Source organism: Echiichthys vipera, assembly GCF_963691815.1.
Source record: "Echiichthys vipera genome assembly, chromosome: 12".
NCBI classification, from domain to species: domain Eukaryota; kingdom Metazoa; phylum Chordata; class Actinopteri; order Perciformes; family Trachinidae; genus Echiichthys; species Echiichthys vipera.
In genome coordinates this window covers 2,259,979-2,282,165 of record NC_139837.1, presented here as the reverse complement: position 1 = coordinate 2,282,165, position 22,187 = coordinate 2,259,979, and the positions used below count along the sequence as shown (strand labels likewise).

At 46.1% G+C, this 22,187-nt stretch overlaps 1 protein-coding gene across 1 annotated transcript; it reads right to left on the bottom strand.

Annotated features, from left to right (window-relative positions):
• Positions 1-1,180: 1,180 nt before the first annotated feature.
• On the bottom strand, positions 1,181-6,960 carry adi1 (acireductone dioxygenase 1). Its single transcript, XM_083923645.1, has 4 exons — positions 6,757-6,960; positions 4,702-4,821; positions 4,065-4,244; positions 1,181-1,908 (listed from the first exon to the last, which is right to left on the bottom strand). The coding sequence occupies exons 1-4, from the start codon at positions 6,877-6,879 to the stop codon at positions 1,789-1,791; spliced, it is 543 nt and encodes a 180-aa protein (XP_083779771.1). The 5' UTR covers positions 6,880-6,960; the 3' UTR covers positions 1,181-1,788.
• Between the last annotated feature and the right edge of the window lie 15,227 nt (positions 6,961-22,187).

The following is a 22,187-nucleotide window of genomic DNA, read 5'->3' as shown; positions in this document are numbered from 1 at the left end:
AGCTGTGTTTCCCCCGTGCTTGTATCCAAAATGATCGTCTTGTTAAGTCTTTTATTGATGGGTCTTTAATTATCACTGTTTACATATTGTGTTGATCATATTTATGTATATTAAATTTCGTTTTAACCTAAATAAAAATTATTTTAAATCAACTTACTCTCTGGTTTAATGGGAAGAAAATAAAAAAAGCAACGCAGCAACGCAGCAACGAGCAACGTCCTCACACCTCACATCGGACAATTTTCTCCCGGTACCAGGAGTGGGTGGGTCGATTAACTCTGTGTATTGGGAGCTGAACATCAACTCGGCAAACTCGGTGTCAGGATCCAGGTCCTGTCGGTCTCTTCCCTCTTCATTCTGTGTGAGTGTGTCTCCCTCTGTCTGTTTCTCCCTGCATGTGTCGTTCCCTGTGTGTTTTGTTGGTCCAGAGCAGGTCGGCGTGGTTCCACCCCGGCTGTATCCACTTCTGCTGGTCACCTCCTTTATGTATAAGAAGCCGGAGATGACACACATTCGGTGCCGGATCGTTGTTCTCATTTACGTGGTAACTTCTCGTCGGTCGGCTCCCGTTTCTCGTTCTATTGCATTTTCGACCCCAATGGACCAAGCGTTCTTTGTGACATTCGTAGTTTTCTAGTCCTGGTAAATGGAATATAAATGGTAACAGTGGGTCACATGTATCTGTATTTCTGTTTTCGGTGTATTGGCAGAACTGTACGCGTTACTCACAGAGGCCACGGTGTTGGGCCTCTGTTTAAGGGGGGAGGGGGTCGTCCTTCTCCTGTGTGGTTGGGGGGAGGCTTTGTTTCCCTGGTGCCTTGCCCATTTTTGCTTTCCAGGTCGGATCCCATCCAGGTGCACGTCGTTTGGGTCTGAACACCTGGGAGAGGATTCCCGGGGCCGCCTCTCTCTCTCTCCCTCCCTCTCTGCCTGTGATGACGACTGCCAACAGTTCCTCTTAGTTCATTCTTGTGAGTTTGCACGTTCTCAACGCAACAGTCCACATCCCACTACACACAGTTAGCCGCCACTTACACTCATCTACCTTTAATAAATATAGTGAAGTGGTTTAACTGTGTGGTCTCCCCTTCGTTGTGGTCTGCTGTGAGCCAGGTGATCATCGTATTTGGCATCCAGAAAAAAAATCTCTATAATTTCACTTGAAACTGTTGAAAACAAATGAAGTGTTTTATCATTTTATTTAATTTAAACAGGAGTTTACAAAAAAGGCTTTACCATGTTGTTATTTCATACAGACTATTAATGTAGTGATTTGCAATTAAACATGTTAGGGCGCCCTCCCACTGTTCCTCCGTCCCGTGCCCCGTGCTTTAGGGTCCTTGTCCCCCCTCCAGGCCCGTTTGTACTCACACTACCTGGGCCTCGGAGAATGCTTCTTGCTGCCTATACGTCATCACGCCGTAACACGTCACACGCATTGATGACGTCATGGCGATGCGTGGCTTTGTTTCCAGATCTTTCCGTAGACCTCGGAGTTTTTGTGCGTCTTGTCGACTGTTTTTGAATCTTTTCATCGACCAAATCTGCAGTAAACACTCCACCTCCGCCGTAGGCCTCGTGCTCGTACATGTGCAAACGTGCTTTACAAAAGCCCACCTCTCCCAAACGGGCCGTGGTCGGCATGAGTACCGCACTTGGGCACGATACGGATGGACAGTGGGAGTGCGCCCTTACTGTATATTGTGATACATGTCGTTAGTGAGATATGCACGGACTCTCTACAGAATCACATGAGAGGTCCTGGTTGCGGTGTACGCAGAGGTTCTCTCAGGATCCCTGAGGCAGTGAAGCCACGTACTTCTGACGGATCTCGAAGTCGTCAGCCGGCCGGTTGTAAGCTTTCCACACTGGCTCCCCCACAAACAGCCTCATGGCTTTGGTGTAGTTCTGTGGAGACGGACAGAGTTCACATCAGCTGGACCAAGGAATGACAACCCTGCGTCCCACACAACTCCCCACTTGGTTCTACAGAGCAATAACTATTTGATCGCTCTCCTTACAAAAACAGACAGTGGGTCTCAGACTTTATACATTCATTCATTCATCTTTAGCCGCTTATCCCAGGGTCGGGGTCGTGGGGGGGCTGGGGCTGATCCCAGCTAACATCGGGCGTGAGGCGGGGTCCACCCTGGACAGGACGCCAGTCTATCACAGGACACATAGAGACGAACAGAGACAGACAACCATTCACACCTACGGGTGATTTAGAGTCATCAATGAACCGAACACCTGCACGTCTTTGGACTGTGGGAGGAAACCGGAGAACGCGGAGAAAACCCACGCAGACACGGGGAGAACATGCAAACTCCACACAGAAGGGCCCCAGCCGGGATGCGAACCAGGAACCCTCTTGCTGTGAGGCGACAGTGCTGACCACCACAGAAAATACCAGGCTCTCTCAAGTCCCACCCCTGAGACCAGTGTTCAAATACAGCAGCGTAGGCCGACACTACTCAGCTGCGGACAGGAAGGTTTATTCATCATCAGGTTATTTGTTGTTGACCGTCTTCAGCCACGCTGTCGAGGAACATCAGGACTGACATGTGAGTGTTTTCAAACCATTCATTTCCCTCTGCTCTCTCTATCAATCCCAGTTTAGCTCGTAACCCATGAACGTGATTACGTAGCAGGCTGATACTGACACAAAAATATGACAGGAAGTGCTCAACTTCTCTTAATTCATTAGGAAACACCCCCCGTCCCCCCCGTCCCATGATGACATACGTGTTGTCGCACTGCTCCAATGAACAGTAGTGGCATCTACATATGACCTGAAGCTAATGAGTTAGCTGCTGTTATAAGTAAACAGTAAGTAAGTCAGTAAGTAGTTTGAGTGACAAAAGGAATTCAGGCTTTTAGATCAACAGCCTGGAGAGAAACAACAGTTCAGGTTGTGTGTTAAAGTAAACTCAGTGTGCTTAAAGTGAAGCTGTGTTGGTTTCTAACAACGGTCACAGTGACAGCAATGCTAACGTCCCACAGCGGCGACACTCTGAGAGACATCACACTCTGATGTGTGTATCCTGTGCATTCTTTTAATATGTTAATTAGATTAATATCCACATGTTTGAGGGTATAATTAATATGTGACACCTGTGCACCTTCCTGCTGTGTGGAAACACCCGGGGGGGGGGTTGCTCTTAATATTTGCTTTAGTCTTATTTAAACATCGCTTTTTCCTAAAGTCTTTAGTGTAAACATCTACACCTCCCTGGTTGGCCAGGAAGCAGTTAAAGGGAAATTCGTGTAACTACTATTAATGGAGAAATCCAGGAGAGTCGCTAACAGTCGGACGTGGCTAACAGTGATTAGCTCGGGGCAGCACGGTGAAGGCATTCAAAGGTCTTTTTTAACCACTAATGCTGCTGAAAATAACAGCAAACCTCTGCAGCAGCATGAGAAGAGTCCCTACACAAACAACAAAGCACCAATTGGCTCCTTTTACCGTCCGTCTCTCTTTCTGTCCCTCTCGCTCGTTGAGCCTCTGATTGATTGATTGGCTGTTAAACAGGTGACTTGCGTTACGTTCTAAAACCAGCTGGTGGGGATTTGACGAACTGAATGGCTGCAGACAACAACCGTCAGTTCATGCCGCTGCAACTTTCACCTGCGACTCTCTCAAACTGTTTTGTTGCGTTGTGAGTCTTTGGTGTGAACTGGGATTAACTATGAGAGGAGCTGGTGCAGGTGCCAGTAGGTAAGTCTTTAAAACACTCTTTTAATAAACTCTGGCTTCACTAACTACGCTGATGACACTTTGTTGTGTGTGTAGGGACTCTTCTCATGCTGCTGCAGAGGTTTGCTGTTATTTTCAGCAGCATTAGTGGTTAAAAAAGACCTTTGAATGCCTTCACCGTACTGCCCCGAGCTAATCACTGTTAGCGACTGCCCAGGATTTCGCCGTTAATAGTTGTAACATGAAAAAAAAATTGTGTATTTGCCAAAAAAGACCGTAGAGAGATTCTACGCGTGAATTTTAACGACCCCCATGTTCATAAAGGAGCGTGACTTCAATGACAACTTCATTCTTGTTTGCTACGTACGGTCTCGTTCAGGGTGAAGCGGTGGTAGATGCCGGCCGGCAGCGTGATCAGGTCCCCCTTGTTCATGGCGATCCGGATCCAGCGCTCTTCCTTATCCCTGACGTCAAAGTAGGCCTGGCCGTCCAGGACGTACCGGATCTCATCATCCAGGTGCAGGTGCTCCTCAAAGAACATCTTCAGCTGAGAGCACACACGCAAAAAGACAAAGGAGCCTGAATAATGGAGCTTTCTTCAGTGAATTACCAAACCGCACAAGTCACATACAGCACATGTCATAAGCCACTGTAGAGCATTACGCTAATTTCCCACAGCTCAGGGCACTTCAGCACACTTTAAGGCTCCTAGAGGACACATTAGCACACGTTTAGGCTCCTAGAGGACACTTTAACACATGTTTAGGCTCCTAGAGGGCACTTTAGCACACGTTTATGCTCCTAGAGGACACTTTAGCACATGTTTATGCTCCTAGAGGACACTTTAGCACATGTTTATGCTCCTATAGAGCACTTTAGCACACGTCCCTGTGCACGGCAGTGAACAACTGTGATAATTTCCCTGTCCAAAAACAGTTATCATTAGAAGACTTTGTGTGAAACAGCTTTACCCCGTGTACACCTGTGTGCAGTGCTTTGGTTACCTTCTCCTCATAGTTAGGTAGCGTGTCCTTGTGGATGGAGATGATGTCCATGTAGGAGTAGCCCTGGTCTTTCCGGATCTGCTCCAGCTCCGGGTCTGTTTCATAGATATCAGCATTCAGCTGCAACAACAAGACAACAGCTCTGATCAGTGAACAAACTCACCTGGAGATCATTTACACGTCACAACAGCAAATCCCTGCTTGCATTTAGCTGGTTTGGACCTCTCGTCCGGTGTAAATCAACAGCAATACTAAATAAAAAACATTCGTACTGCTCCTTCATACTTCCTCACAGTAGATCATACTGTGTGGAACACATCCAACCTTCATCCTGCACAGAAAAGCTTCACGAATTACACATAAAACCAACAAATCCATTATTTAATGAACTAAAAACACACTGGCTTTAAAACTATACAAATAAATGTTCAAAGCAAATAATCGTCAATCGCCTCGTGGCATCCGGGAGCTTTTCCAACTTAGAGAAAGCAAATACAAGTCAAGAGGAAGCTGCAGATTATAATATGTTATATAAGAAACTGCACCGTGTTAAAACAAAGGCTGTGGGAACTACTGGAACATCTGTGATGACGAGACGGAAAATACCAATATATCAAAATTAGTTTTCCTTGTTACTGCTCATTCGCTTTATTTAGTTTGTATTATTTTTAACATGTTCAACAGAGATTAATACAAAAATATACTAATAGTGCAGTTATTTTAAGCCTAAATAGGGTCAACAAAGAAGAATTACTTTATTTATCCCACAACGGGGTCATTTAATTTTTTCACTCTTATTATTACACACACACACACACACACACACACACACACACACACACACACACACACACACACACACACACACACACACACACACACACACACACACACACACACACACACACACACACACACACACACACAATTAAGGAGAGATGTCAGAGCGAGGGGGGCTGCCAGTGACCATTGCCCCGAGCAGTTGGGGGTTCGGTGCCTTGCTCAACAGCACCTCGGCATTGCCAAGGAGATGAACTGGCACCTCTCCAGCCACCAGTTCACGCTCCATACATGGTCCACACAGGGACTCGAACTAGTGACCCTTCGGTTCCCAGCCAACTCACCTATGGACTGAGCTACTGCCTCCTAAAGCGACTGATTTTTTAGAAACTTTCCCCTATTGGGACGTTTCCGCGCTCTTTTCTCCTTCACTCAGGACATATGGAGGATAAAAACAATCATTTATCTTCTGTCGTTTGCAGCGTTGACCCTATTTTGGCTTAAAATGACTGGTGACGAGTGTCGGTGTCCAGATTTCTGAGACAAAACCAGAGGATATTATCGGCTCACAGGTGTAAAAACCTCCAAAAACATGAAGTGTTTTTGTTTTGTCTTTGAAAAACCAAAAGAAGACACTGCCCTTTCCATTCATAAAGCAGTTTCTCTCACCCTATTTCTCCTAAATTCAGTTTTTCTTCATCAAAAACATAAAAAATAAACATAAAATCAGCTGTGATCAACAGGTATCACCCAAACTAAGGCCTCCTCCTGACACCGGATGATTTTTTCACAAAATTTGGGAGATTTTTAAAATGGAAAATACCAAAATTCATGTTGAATAACAAACCTGGGATACAGGTTATATAGTGTATATATAGTTTTAAAGTCCCCATCACCTGCTTATCCTCACCAGGGCCAAACCAAACCGGGTCTAAATGGATTAAACCACTTTAAACAGAGACTTTTTACACTTCTGCTGCTGTTATAGCACTATTATGCTAAAGCTAGTTTGGTTTTTAGCATTTTAAACCATGCTAACGCGAGAACACCTGCACTTCTGTTGTTGTTGTTGTTTTGAAGTTGTTGGGGCTCACAGATGCCTCTCTAACCCGGATATGGTTAACTTTAAGTGTTTACAGACGTGTTTTTAATGAGTTTAGCACATAAACAAACACTTAAACTCTGACTTTAGCTTCTCAGCTTTGTCTTTATCAACACCAGCTGTTAAACGGGGACTTTAAAGCGGCACACAGCGAGTCTTGGACGGGGACTCACCCTCCAATGAAACACCCCGAGTTGCTTTAACTGCTCCAGGGACACGGGCCGGTTCGGGTCCAGCCTGTGGGGCTTCCTCTGGTCCTCCTCGGAGTCGTCCATGTACCAGGCCTCTAGACTCATGTTTGGGGCGGCACACGGTGAACAAACACCCCGCTAACTGTCACTGATCCACGGTCACGACGGTGTAAATACAACCAGGACTGAGCTCCGCCTCCTCTGGGGACCGAAGCGAGGAGGCGGAGCTCCCGTTAGATGTCTACACGTATGGACCATAGACATATAAAGAGTAGATGCCGCATCGAACGTTGGGCCGCGAGAAATGCGGCCGCCATCTTGGATCGGTCATCCTACCAGATCAGTTCTATGAGTGACTCGTTAAGCCTATGAGTTGAGCAGCAGAAGGAACAAGATGCCAGAGCACTGTGCAGCGTATTCCTGCTCTAATCTAATATTACAATATTACAATTCATAATCAGTACGGTACAGTACAATTTTAAACAATTAGACATAAATCCATGCATTTTTGAATGTTATAGTGAGTCCCTCAGGCTGTGGCAGGTAGATACATATTTAGCTGCCAGAGGAGCTGCTGTCCCTTATTTTATTATTATTATCTTGTCACAGTACAGGCATGGAGATTAGCCTCTGTGGGAATGTTAGTTAATTTACCCCCCGGCCAGATGTGTGTGTGCAAGCCTGTGTGTGTGTGTGTGTGCCTGTGTAGATATGAAAGGAGAAGCAGGGAGGAGAGGGGTTGTCGTACATGTGGTCTAGTGTAAATGGTTGCACATTTCCAGCAGTAGGTCAGCGGAGGATGTGCTGTGGTTTCATGAGAGGAAGACACTTCAGAGGCAGTTAATCTCAGGTCACCTCAGATATTCTCAGTTTTGTTTTTTTAAATATTGAACATGACATTGACATGAATTATGAGATAATTTTTCATGTCATGTCACTTTTTTTTTTAAAGTTTAGACTATCAAAGGAGAAGTGACAGAATCTGATCAACATCCTTTGCTGTTAAACTGTTTCATCAAACAGGAGCAACATGATGTGGGGTTTATTATAAAGAATGAATTAGAGATTTACGAGGCAGGCGTGAACATGTATTTCCACTCTGTGCCCGATATTCTCACAGCTGAACAAAATGTTCCATACATTTTTACTTGGTTCTCCACATCTCCCCTTAAAGCAGGACGAACGTCACATGTTTGTAAACCAGAGCTGATGAGTCCAGGCTGTTTTAGTTCAGTTGTACCACAGAAGTTGAAACAGTCTGAAAAGAAAAAATCATACATTTATTTAACTAAGGAAAAATCTTAAATGGTTTGTATAATTTAAAATGGATATTACTGAACTATGCCCCGTGTTTTTGTTTGCACATTAAATACAATTACTACATAATTAAAATATGTAATAAAGAAGACATTCACATAATTAGACCTTGCCTAAAAACAAAGGACACAGTCATTTTAGATACTATACAAAGTACTCCTACAACATCACCGTCTTTACCAATTAGAGCTACACTCAAATTGGTAACTGTGCAAGAACAAAACAGTGTGAAAATGATCGATTTAACAAAATGTTATATATATTTTTATACCACACACACTCGCTCAAATGTGGACCCTCCCTCTCCTCTCCACTACCACGACTATGCGACTGGCAGAGCATGGATCATTTCTGAATATTTATTAACATATAGGGTTCGGCTCTTGTTTTTGTTTTTTAGTGCTTTAAATGGAAGTGTGTCTGTTTGACTTGTATTTAGATGTGTCCAAAATGTCATCTCTCTCTCTGACCTAATTGTATTGATACTCTTGATTTATATGTATTTTAATTTTCTCTGAGTGTGTGTGTGTGTGTGTGTGTGTGTGAGAGAGAGAGAGAAAGAGAGAGAGTAAGTGAGAGAGAGATTTATGTATTCATGTATGAAATAGAGCCTATTAATACTCTATAAATGATTTCTCTTGTTGTGTTTATATTTATAGTGTTTGCAAAACACCTATCATACATCACATATATCATATATCAGAATATTCTATTACTGTTAATCCCACTGTGAATATTAAAATACGCTGAACCGTGTCCTGTCCTTACACTGAGTGGAGCGGGCGACCGGGCCAAGATGGCGGCCCCACCGCTCGTCAGCGCCAATAGGCCCAACGTTCGATGAGGCGTCTACTCTTTATGTCTATGGTATGGACGGTGAAAAAACAAAATGGCGCCCGTTCATTCCTTTGGAGGGAAAGCCGCTCAGTGTTGCGCAGACGCCGTGACGTCGACAATAGAACGCTGAGGCGTACGTCGACGTCATCACGGTATAGACCTTGCCAACGGAATTCCATTGCTAGGCAACAGCCTTAGTCCTCGTTAACTTCCTGTACGCTGATGTCATTCACGTACACTGCAACAGGAAGTAAACTAGGACATGTTTACATCTTTGAGAGGGTCTATAGAAGAGAGTCAGTGCTATCCAGCTGCAGCCCCCCGGAGCAGAAGACCCTGACGTGACATGAGCCCCTGGCGTGACGGAAGTGACGCCCACCACAGAGACTTCCGGGTTGGTTCAATGCGGAAGTGCCAAAAAAAAGCGTCAGTTCTCTGAGTGTCCACTAGGGGCAGGTTTCATCACAGAGCAGTTTCTCATTGAGCCCCATGTTAAACAGGCCGTTTACACAGCATCATTAAACCTGTTTAAGGACAAAAGAACATTCTAGTCTGTGTGTTTAGCTCATATCTCCATGACAACACTAAGGTAGGTACATTTTTTGTAACAGGTTTTTTTTATTTAACTGTAGCTTAAAGTTTATGAATAATTAGTGGCGGTGCCTCTTGAGTAACAGCTAGCCTGTGGCCCTCACTTCTCCTCGGAAGCTAGCTGTCAGGATTAGCATCATTAGCATGCTAACTCCGTCATCTCGACCTGGACTGCGGTCATTCGTGTGATGGTGTTTCCATAAGTGACAAGATGGTTTGCTCTTCAATCGACTGTACCAACAGATGGTTTAGGAACACAATTTGTTAACGTTAGCGTTGTTATGCTAATTAAATCGCCGCATTTGCACCATGACTTGCAGTACAGCCTGTTATCTATGACAGATAGACTAGATGCTAATCGGGAGCAGTTTTTTGGTCAGAGGAAATGAGGCGGAGTCAAAGTCTGACAAGATGGCCGCTCCCAGAGGTGAATATGATTGGAGCAAGTTGAGAGAACAGCCCCGGCGGAGACGCTACGTCCATTTTGTATACTGTATACTTATGTATGTCTGTGGTAGGTTATCAGAAATTACACTTTTTTGAGGATTCGCTGCAATTTAAGGATACTCGCTGTCACTCTGTGCTAAATAATTTAGACTTAATAACAATCTAAGCTTTGTTACGTCGATAGTGTCGCCTAGCTAACTATGAGCTAACTAGCATTATGCTAGTTTACTTTATAAAGGTTTTTTGCGACCTGTCAGATGTGAGAGGGTTTTTTTGTCAATCTTTATTGAATTATTTTGGTACAAAACAATTACAAATACACATACAGTATAATAATAACAATACCACAGAATGAATAAAATAGGCTATTTATAATTTGTTCCTTAGTTTTGGCACTAACGTTTACATTTAACTCAATTTGAGGAATTGTTTCTTTCTGATTTCTGATGATTTATATTTATTTAAGTACTAATATGTGTTATTATTAATATCACTGAGACAAAAATGTAAATCTGTAAATCAAAATAAGACACTGCTACTGACATTAAATAACTTTAGGGTAGAAAAATATTTGAAACACAGCCTTAAAAGTGAGTCTAAAATGGGTCTTTACTGTTGGAGTTGACGTCTGTGTGTGACCATCATGAGTAAACACTGCTCTCCAGTGTTCATAGTGACAAACTACAACTAAACAGTATTTTAGCAGGAATTATTCAAATAACACTGTTATCAGAATTACATTAATATGTATCATAGTGCCGTTGTTATTTCTCAAGTATACTAATATTAGTACTGGTAATAGTGTCTGTGGTGGTTCTAATATATATATATATATATATGTATTCATTTTTGGGAAAAGGAAAATTTGGAAGGTCTTGATAAAGTTGACTTGTTTAATTAATTCTTTATTCACAGACACAAAGAAGATCCAACAGAACAGCAGCAGTTCATATCTGTACGTCTTCGGGGTGAGTCTCTACATTATACCTATACACGTGCGCACGCTCGCGGTACGGTTGCACTCACATTGGTCAAAGGAACCAGACTTTAGCCATGAAACGTCCTGGGGCACGGTACGGATGGACAGTGTGAGTGCGTCCTGAGTCTTTTGTGGATCAAGAAAACAGACTAAAGTTTATCTGTTGCGCACATCAAATTTAAATCTGTCTGATTACGATATAAATGAACACGACCAAGTACTGACGAAGCTGGCAGAGGTGTCAGAGTCATGCAAGCAGCAGCCCCTTTCGCTCGAGGACGACATCCCGTCCAGTTTACGAGGGCTAGAGAGAGTGACCGTCCCGCCAGAGAGATACAGCAAGGCTCCTCTCCCCCGGGAAGTGACTGGACCATGAGGGTCGACTTGGGAAAGCAGCTCCAGTTCCCCAGGGAGATTGTGGAAACATCCCTGCGGCCAGACCTCGTCATGTGGTCAGAGGCTTGCAAGACAGTCCTCCTACTGGAACTCCTGGTGCAATGGGAGGGAGGTATGGAGGCTGCTCAGAGCCAAGTACTCTGGTCTGGCGGCAGAGTGCAGGGAGGCGGGCTGGAGAGCTGTTATCTTCCCCGTGGAAGTGGGGTGTAGGATCTTCGTAGGTTCCTCAACTGCTCGCTTACTCCGCAACATGGGCTGCACAGGAGCGAGGCATCGGAAAGCCATGAAAGAGCTGGAAGAGGAGGAGGCGGAGAAAGGCCGCTTCTGGCTGTGGCTAAGGAAGAAGCAGAAGGGTTGGGGGGCAAACACCTGGGCATCAGCAGGGGGTGGCAGGGAGAGATCCCTGGCATCGCTCCGCCACCAGGAGACGTACTGGGGAAACGTTGATGAGTGGTGGTCCCCAGCTGATGACCTGTTTAGGCCCATAGAGGTGTTCAGTGAGGTGTAAGGCACTGGAGGAGGGGCGTCAGGCAGCAGGAGACAAACACCTGTATCTTGATGTGTAACTTCATGTTACATTGAAGAAGACTTGAAACTAGTGATTGAGCTCATAACCTCATTGGGAAAATGCTTACTTAGGTAATAAATCAATGAGAAGTAGGGTCAATTTCTCATTGTCTTCTATGCAATCCAGTGGTCGGATCCTCTTCTCAGTTGAATGGTTGTCTGTAAAATCCTAACTGTGGCAGTTAAACCACTAGAGAGCGCTGTGCATTAATAAAAGACAGGTCTGTTTTACCTGGAGGGGGTTCATAAAGCGTCTGAACGCTGCGAACACGAAGCTCTGAAACGATGTGATTCTTTATCAAAACAAGCAGACAGACCTTGAATAACAGGCACATGTCTCAGTCTGGAAATTGTGTTTGAAATATCCCGAGGAGGCTCTCCGTCCTTCATTTCAAGGTGAACCCGACAGCTCTGCAGACAGGCAGGGAGGACACCATGAGGATGTGTCGTATGAGCTGGCATCACCCGCTGCTTCACCAACACAAACACGACTGTGTCTGAATCTGAACACAGACCAGGAGGGATTTATCTGATCCTTTTCTTTAAAGCACTGAATGAATGATCATTTTATATGATCATAAATTAGGAATACATAAAGGTTATTAATCTTAATTATAAAACAACAACACAGAGGTCTGCTGCTGGACCTCATTCATCTGTGGATCAGAGCGTAAACTGTTTTACAGCGCAGACGGCTTCACTTCTTCAGCCCTGACCTTTCACCATTAAAGCTCTAGACACACACTACGTAGTTAACTCTTTACCAGAGGGAGTTTAGATTCATTCAGAGCATTTCACTAAAAGGAAACTCAGGGCGCACTCACACTGTCCATCTGTACCGTGCCCAAACAGGTTTCACAGCTAAAGTCTGGTTCCTTTGACCAGTGTGAGTGCAACCGTACCACGTCTAGGAGGTGCAAGACGTAGGGCGCGCTCACACTATCCTCCCGGACCGAGACCCGGACTTATGGGTACTTGTCCCCCCTCCCTCTCCCCCCCGCGCCCCAGCCCCGTTTGTACTCACACTACCTGGGCCTCGGCCAATACTTCTTGCTGTCCATACGCCTTCAAGCCGTAACACGTCACACGCATGGATCGCGTGTGAGTGGCTTTGTTTCCAGATCTTTCCGTAGACCTCGGAGTTTTTGTGCGTCTTGTCGACTGTTTTTGAATATTTTCATCCGACCAAATCTGCAGTAAACACTCCACCTCCGCATCACACCAACATGAACCTTTCACCGCCATTGTTGTTGTTGTTAAATGTCCGCGCATGGTCCGTCCTTCTATTTTCTATGTCCGAACAGGCGGACATAACGCTACTGCCGTAGGGCTCGTGCTCGTGCGCGTACACGTGCGCACGCTCGTGCTCGTACATGTGCAAACGGCTCCGCTAAAGCCCACCTCTTTCAAGCGGGCCGTGGCGGCCCAGCTGGCCCCAGTTGAGCGCGGAGCGGGTGCGCTCACACTACTTAAAGGTACTAGACTTTAGCTGAAAAACCGGTTTTGGCCGCGGCCAAAAGGATAGTGTGATCACGCTCGTAGTGTGAGTACAAACGGGCCTGGAGGGGGGGACAAGGACCCTAAAGCACGGGGCACGGGACGGAGGAACAGTGGGAGTGCGCCCTCACTTAAATATGTGACAGATGTTGAGTGTCCCTGGTCGTAAAGCACATGAGACACTTTTATTTTGTCTTCAGTGCTAACTTGCATCACTGCACTCAGCAGCAGAGCAACACACTCCTGAGCTGAGTGTGAATAGTGACGCTGCTACTCTCTTTTACCGCTCTTTGACCGCCACCGGAAATTTTAAGGTGGAATGTTTCCTTTCATCATGACCCAAAGAACCAGGTCCAGGTCCAAGCGTGTGAAATGTGTTTTCTCAGGAGGGGGTCTGGAGTCTCCCTTAGAGAGAGGGGGAGAAGTTCAGCATCCGTGAGGAACTCGGAGTAGAGCCGCTGCTCCTTTGCGTTGAAAGGAGCCAGTTGAGGTGGTTCAGGATCATCTGGTAAGGATGAACCCTGGGCGCCTCCCTAGGGAGGTGTTCCAGGCACGTCCAGCTGGGAGGAGGCCTCGGGGAAGACCCAGGACCAGGTGGAGAGATTAGATCTCCACACTGGCCTGGGAACGCCTCAGGATCCCCCAGTTAGAGCTGGTTAATGTGGCCCGGGAAAGGGAAGTTTGGGGTCCCCTGCTAAAGCTGCTGCCCCTGAGACCTGACCCCGGATAAGAGGCTGAAGATGAGATGAGATGTTTCCTTTCATCTTGAATCAGCAGAACCACCTTAAATATCAAAACGATGACAAACATGTTACTTGTGCTTGAATGTCAGATACTTATAAAGTGCCAGAGCGCCGCTCCGGGTGTGTGTGTTTGTTTGTGTGTGTGTGTGTGTGTGTGGGGGGGGTTTCCTGCAGGACTACGGCCCCGTTCAGCACCGACCAGGTTCTGATTCTGAAACAACAGTCGAGATTATTGCAAAGATTGGACCAGGAGACAAATTTACAGGTGCTTCAGTGTGGAAAAAGCCCCAGTTGGCATTATGTAACATGTCGGTAAAGTCTGCAAGATTTCTGCAGGAAGGGGAACACACACACACACACACACACACACACACACACACACACACACACACACACACACACACACACACACTAGCACAGTCCTCTGCGATGGCCAACACATCAGCCCACACTGTTTCTCTCTCTGAGCTCCAGCCTGGGTTTAAAATAGCTCCCGCTCCCTCTCAGGTCTTTACCGTGATATTTGCGATGGCCTTACATAATCGCCACCTCCCGATCTCTTCCTCCTCTTCATCCTAGCGACTGTATTTCATTCTGCGCGCCTGTATCTGTTCCTCTCTCACTCTCTCTTGAGTAGCTCTGACAGAGAGAAGCAGCCGGTCTGCTCCGGCTCAGACAGACGTTAAAATCCTCCTGTTTCCATCTTTTGTAATTCAGTAACTCAGGAGTGGCATTTAAAGGATGTCAATGTGCTAATGATGCAGGATTACATCAGGGTTATTCACTTCTAACACTCATTATGTGTTGTGATGACCCTCCCTGCTCTCTCTCTCTCTCTGACATCAGCAGGTCGTCAGCAGCGCTGGTATCACCGGGGCTGTGAGAGTCTGGGTGCTTTAACTCTCTCCTGCAGCTCAGTCAGGGTGGCTCTCCTCCCAGAGACACCTGGTTCACCTTGTGTTTGGCGTTTGTTTCTGTTCATCCTTCTTACAACATTACACACACACACACACACACACACACACACACACACGTCTCCACTCATGCATTCACCGACACCACTGAGTCCACTGACTACAAACACCATGATTAGTTTACTTTTTAAGTTATCTCATCTCATCTTCAGCCTCTTATCCGGGGTCAGGTCTCAGGGGCAGCAGCTCCAGCAGGGGACCCCAAACTTCCCTTTCCTGGGCCACATTAACCAGCTCTAACTGGGGGATCCTGAGGCGTTCCCAGGCCAGTGTGGAGATCTAATCTCTCCACCTGGTCCTGGGTCTTCCCCGAGGCCTCCTCCCAGCTGGACGTGCCTGGAACACCTCCCTAGGGAGGCGCCCAGGGTTCATCCTTACCAGATGATCCTGAACCACCTCAACTGGCTCCCTAAATAAGTAATTAGTTAATTGTCTCATGTGCGCGGACATTTCAAACAATGGCGGTGAAAGGTTCACGTTGGTGTGATGTGGAGGTGGAGTGTTTACTGCAGATTTGGTCGATGAAAAGATTCAAAAACAGTCGACAAGACGCACAAAAACTCCGAGGTCTACGGAAAGATCTGGAAACAAAGCCACGCATCGCCATGACGTCATCAATGCGTGTGACGTGTTACGGCGTGATGACGTATAGGCAGCAAGAAGCATTCTCCGAGGCCCAGGTAGTGTGAGTACAAACGGGCCTGGAGGGGGGGACAAGGACCCTAAAGCACGGGGCACGGGACGGAGGAACAGTGGGAGTGCGCCCTAATATGACAATTTAAGGTTCTGAGCTTTTCATTTGGATTTCTTAGTGTTAGCGTCGACAGCAGGGTTCAGATCTATAGACGCGTAGCCGTTAGCAGTGCTCGTTGTTTGAGTTCATCATTGCAGAATCACATTTATAAAGTTTGGAGCAAAGATAACAGAGCAAACATCAGCTGTTGCCATGGTAACAGTAAGCAGACAGAAGGCTAACTAAACGTGGAGGACAAATGAATGAAAATGATATAATTTAAAATAGAAAAAAAAGCAGCTTTGGAGTAGAGGCGTCAAAGACAGGGACGCCGTTTCAGGTAAAGCCGAGGTAGAAGGTGTCCCAGTGTGGCACGGTGGCCAAGAGGGACTGCTGAGAACTGTCCCTACAGACACGCAGCTCTCTGACATAGACATGGGGCTCATGTTTGCACGTGAGAGCAGTGAAAACACCTTTCTTTGACTCTATTCGGTCGCTTATTTCAGCACCGCGGACAAAGAGCGGAGGTGTAATCATCATTAATGTTGTTTTGTTAAAACAAATGCATTCAATTACATCCTTGTTATTAAGTGAGAGTGTTGTTGTTAACAGACATTAGAAGCCTGGATTATAAGATTACAGTAAAGGTAGATGGATAATTACTTTTATTCATCCGCGGAGAGAAATTACCTTGTTGCAGCAAACTGAATATGATACAATACAACGCATGACTCTTTAGTGTGCAGCCTGAAATACAACCTTGAATCCTGAAGCTCTCCACTTTATATTCTTCAGTGTGTGTGTGTGCGTGTGTGCGTGTGTGCGTGTGTGCGTGTGTGCGTGTGTGCGTGTGTGTGTGTGTGTGTGTGTGTGTGTGTGTGTGTGTGTGTGTGTGTGTTTCCTGCCTAGCTCCTTTCGTCCTCTTCTTTTCACACATGCAGTGCATACAAACAGCTAGCACCCACACAGAACAACACACACACACACACACACACACACACACACACACACCAACCCACACGCACTCACACAGAACAACGCACACACACACACACACAGAAGAAACAAAAAAACGCCAGCATCCACACACACACACACACACACACACACACACACACACACACACTGAAAACAAAAAAACTCCAGCATCCACACACACACACACACAGAAAACAAAAAAACTCCAGCATCCACACACACATACATACACACCAACACACACCCACACGCACACACACACACACACACACACACACACACACACACACACAGAAAACAAAAAAAAGCCAGCATCCACCCACACGCATACACACACGCCCACAAAGTCAAATACACAGCAGCACTATGAAGGATAGATGCCTGACGGAGAGATGCTGGCGGGCAGAGCCGTCACATGTTCACGTGTTCACATGAAGACACAAAGACACAGTTGAAGAAGGAGCAGTAACGGGTTAAACCCCTTCCTTCGCGGGGTTTCCCTGCAGTGAGCGGGTTTAATTGTGGGCATTGTGTTGATGGTCACTGCAGATACACAAAGACATCAACATCCTGTCAGTGGGAAGATACAGAACACTGTTTTATGACACAGTCAGTGCGTTTCCATGCATCAGTAACCCGACGGTGGCCTTACCCCGGTTAGGAGAAGGTGTAACTCTTCCTCCGGTGCAGTAGGTGGAGCTCCACCAACCTCCAGCTGCTCTGAACACGCCTTTATTTCCACCTTCACCTTTGTCACAATCACCAGCGTGGGGAAAATGGCCGACTTTTGGACACAACCAGGACACAAACGCCTCTTCTTGGTAGTGATGGTAGTTGCCATGGTGAAGTCCTCCCTCGGTTTAAAGGGAACGCTCTATTGTTGTTGTTTTTTCACGTTGTTTTAAGCGCCGTTGCTTCCTGGTTTATTCTATTTCTGGGTCAAAAGTCACCGTCGCGAAGTGGGGAGGGGGAGTTATAACCCACGGAGCATAAGATGTTTACATGCAAGAGTCTCCAGTTACTCCGGTTACTAAAGGCGTTCTCTCGGTCTGTTAACCTGGGTATGCGAACTCTGACTTTACCCGGGGCTACGATGGTTACACGGTGTCTGAGAGCACTGATGTTGGTGCTGTGGCATTTTCATTTGGCACAGCTTTTATTCTCATCTGTGAACATAAAACAAGGATCGTTTCCTCTCCTCTTCTTGATGAAAACAGCATGAGTCAACCGAAATTTAATCCATATTATCTTAATCCCCAGGTTAAGTCGGTCTGTGGCATGCACTCTCCAGGTAGCTACTCATGCCATTAGCCAGTAGTTTCCATAACAGGGTCCAGGTTTTAAAAAAATACCGAAGTCTTCCTTTAAAGCTTCTATCCGGCTGTTAAGTCGTGACATAACCCTATGCCCTTTCAAAATAAGATTTCCAGGTCCAAACCGGGTCTAAAGCTCGTATTTCTACAACGCAGCAGTTCCTTGTTCCCCGTTGTTTGAACAGATCTGAGTATTTTAATAATTTTTAACCATGTAATCGTAATTTTACCTCTTTTTTATGCATGAAAAATATTTCCAACTGACCAAAGAGGTGATCGTTCGCACATTCGGCCATGGGATCTGGAAGTCTTATTTTGAAAGGGTGTTACGTCAGACGACAACTACATCGGTTCCTGCAGAGATTATTTAATCATTGTGGTTATTTTGTGACTAATTTCTGCGTCAGTGCGAGGAGAGTGACAGCCATGAGATTCAACAGCCCGTACATTTACATTTTAAGTTCTTTAAATCCAGACTTCATCTTTCCCAGAGTGCAGCGAGTCTGATAAACTTTGTTCAAATTCACTCAAGAATGACAGTAAATCTCGCAGACTGTGTGATAAACAGACTGTGTCATCTGGCCCAATAAACCACCACAATCCCTGCGGTGGCTGCAGAACTGGCACATGGATTAACTATTCATAATGGTAGTCTCTCTCTCCCTCTCTCTCTTTCTGGCCTTATTCAAAGTGCTCTAATTAATCAGCCTTAAATAGACGGACGGACCTACATTACTGACACACACTCATGCTCCTCGTGCACCATGGACTATTTAATACACAGATGGCACTGCAGGCGTCGTGTACTGGTGTGTGTTTGTGTGTGCGCGTGATTGTGTTGTGAAGATACTGTGAGAATGGCCCCTGTCTGAGGCCGTACGGTCTACGCGGATTCAAACCTTTACCTCATGGAGAGCGCCCCCATCTGAGGCCGTACGGTCTACGCGGATTCAAACCTTTACCTCATGAAGAGCGCCCCTGTCTGAGGCCGTACGGTCTACAGGGATTCAAACCTTTACCTCATGAAGAGCGCCCCTGTCTGAGGCCGTACGGTCTACAGGGATTCAAACCTTTACCTCATGAAGAGCGCCCCTGTCTGAGGCCGTACGGTCTACAGGGATTCAAACCTTTACCTCATGAAGAGTGCCCCTGTCTGAGGCCGTACAGTCTACATGGATTCAAACCTTTACCTCATGAAGAGCGCCCCTGTCTGAGGCCGTACGGTCTACGCGGATTCAAACCTTTACCTCATGAGGAGCGCCCCGTCTGAGGCCGTACGGTCTACATGGATTCAAACCTTTACCTCATGAAGAGCGCCCCTGTCTGAGGCTGTACGGTCTACAGGGATTCAAACCTTTACCTCATGAAGAGCGCCCCTGTCTGAGGCCGTACGATCTACGCGGATTCAAACCTTTACCTCATGAAGAGCGCCTCTGTCTGAGGCCGTACGGTCTACGCGGATTCAAAGCTTTACCTCATGAAGAGCGCCCCTGTCTGAGGCCGTACGGTCTACGCGGATTCAAACCTTTACCTCATGAAGAGCGCCCCTGTCTGAGGCCGTACGGTCTACGCGGATTCAAACCTTAACCTCATGAAGAGCGCCCCTGTCTGAGGCTGTACGGTCCACGCGGATTCAAACCTTTACCTCATGAAGAGCGCCTCTGTCTGAGGCCGTACGGTCTACGCGCATTCAAACCTTTGACTCACGAAGAGCGCCGCTGTCTGAGGCCGTACGGTCTACGCGGATTCAAACTTTTACCTCATGAGGAGCGCCCCTGTCTGAGGCCGTACGGTCTACGCGGATTCAAACCTTAACCTCATATGTCCGTTAAAGTGCCTATGTATTGGTATAACCCAAGCATTGACTCTTTACCTCCCTGAGTAACCTGGCCAGTGTACGACAGGGTGAAAACAGCCGAGACAGACGTCAAACAGGCCAAAGTGAGTCACATTCCTCCATCAAGTTTAGTCTTTATTTGTACATTGATGCATTTCAACAAGGCTTGGGAACACGGCACACAATAAGATTTCACATAAACCATGTCTACCCACTAAGAAGTCCCTTCAGGTCTCAGGTCTTAATCACCACTAAGCTTTAACAGTGTTCAGCGTTTACATGAACAGCAGCGTTTTTACAAAAGTCAGTGAATGTGTAAAGTAATCATCCTTAATATGTCACAGTGAAACTAAATGCCACAGTTTAATGCGAGCGCAAATCAAAGAGTAGTTCATTGATAAAAAATAGTACATCCAGATATCTCGTCCTCCCGTTTGGTCCAGTGTGTGAGCGTTAAAGTTTAGTTAGCAGGACAAACATTCATGTAAAGCAGCAGGGTTAACACGGCGCGGTGCCAAACTCCCCAACAGGTCGCATTTGATGAACAGTGTCATGTAAACAGCCTTTTTACAATCAGACCTCAGCCAGAACCCTAGGGTTGGTGTGTGTTTCCACTACCAGACAGTTTTTAAGGGTAGTTTTATAGATGCCTGTTACATTAACACAACCAAAAAGCAGTCAGCTCCAAATAACCAGCACAGCTCTCCGTGCATGATCACGCCGAGATGCCAAAACTGAGCGAGAACCGCCGTGAATCTGCCTGGAGTCCAACTGTGGCGCTACAGGGGAAACTGGCTCTGCTAAACTTGTTCCACAGCCATGTTCCCATGCCATCTTTCATGTAAAATAACCAGTGCATCAGTGAAAGTGTCGTCTCTCATAACACACACGGCTCCATGTCTTTATGACTCTCATATGTGAAATGTGAGTGGAATCTGAATAACTATGTGAGCTCGACCCACTTCAGAATAAGAGCGTTCAAGGGGGATTTTACATTTATACGGTTATTTGTGTTTAATCGAATTACCACAAAAAGGAAAAAGGGGCCTCCTAACGCCGCATTCACACCAAAAGCAACGAAGGCGGTTAAAGTATTGCATCACTTGCTCATATTTGTCTCATTTTTGATCATCGCTTCCTGGCTTCAATCGCAGCTAGCAGCCGAGGCAGCTAGCTAAATGAAGCTAACCCCCGGCTAAGCTCTATTCCAGGGATGTCAAAGTCAAATACATCAGAGGCCAAAAAAACTAATTTGCTACAAGCCGAGGGCCGGACTGGTTCAAAGTTTATTAAAACATATTAAAATGATTGCATATGACCTATTAAACCAAGACCTAACACAGTGCACCGTATTTTATTTAATGATTAAATGAATAATCCAATATTTTTGTACGGCTCTGTCAGGAATTGGGCTGAAAGTTGACATCTGTCCTGAATGCTGATGAATAATGGCGCCGAGGCGACCCACTTGCGGCGTTGCAGTGAGCTCCTGGGCTACCGTTGCATTGTGGGTAATGTAGTTTTTGGTGCGTGACAAACACCAGCAGGCGGCTGTGGCGTGCGGGCCGGTTCTAATACTAAATATCATCCCGGGGGCCAAGATCATTCAATTGCAGGCCGGATCTGGCCCGCGGGCCTTGACTTTGACACCCATGCTCTTTTCTATTGTGTGCTGAATGGAAGTGATGCTAATGCTTAACAGGCTTTCTTCTTCTTCTTCTGGATTTCGAGCAGAATAGACGCCCAAAGGCACGTCCACAGTTCAGAGTTACATCCATTATATTCTAACCACAGGAAAAGTCTGATTTTCCATCAAGGACTGCAACAATAGCGGTTTTGGTGATCCCCTGGTTCTATCACGGAGAACTTCGATGATCATTACCGCGGTCTCAACGCTGATTGGCAGCCGCGGCACAGCGTCACGTGATGTCGCTTGAAAAGTCCGAATTTTTCAACTTCAAGCGATACACACGATGAGGCGATGGACGCTTCATGGCATCGCTCTTATCGCCCGAGGCAACATCACATCATTTACATTGATTTTGATTTTGCCAGCTTGCCGCTTTCGTCGACTCCATCTCTTTTGGTGTGAATGCGCGTGGGTAACGGGTTAATCCGGCTGTGCCCACACGTTCTTAAAAGTTCACTTTTCATGTTTTGAATCTGCTGACCCTCAACAGGGGTTTGGTACGCCAGTGGGTCTT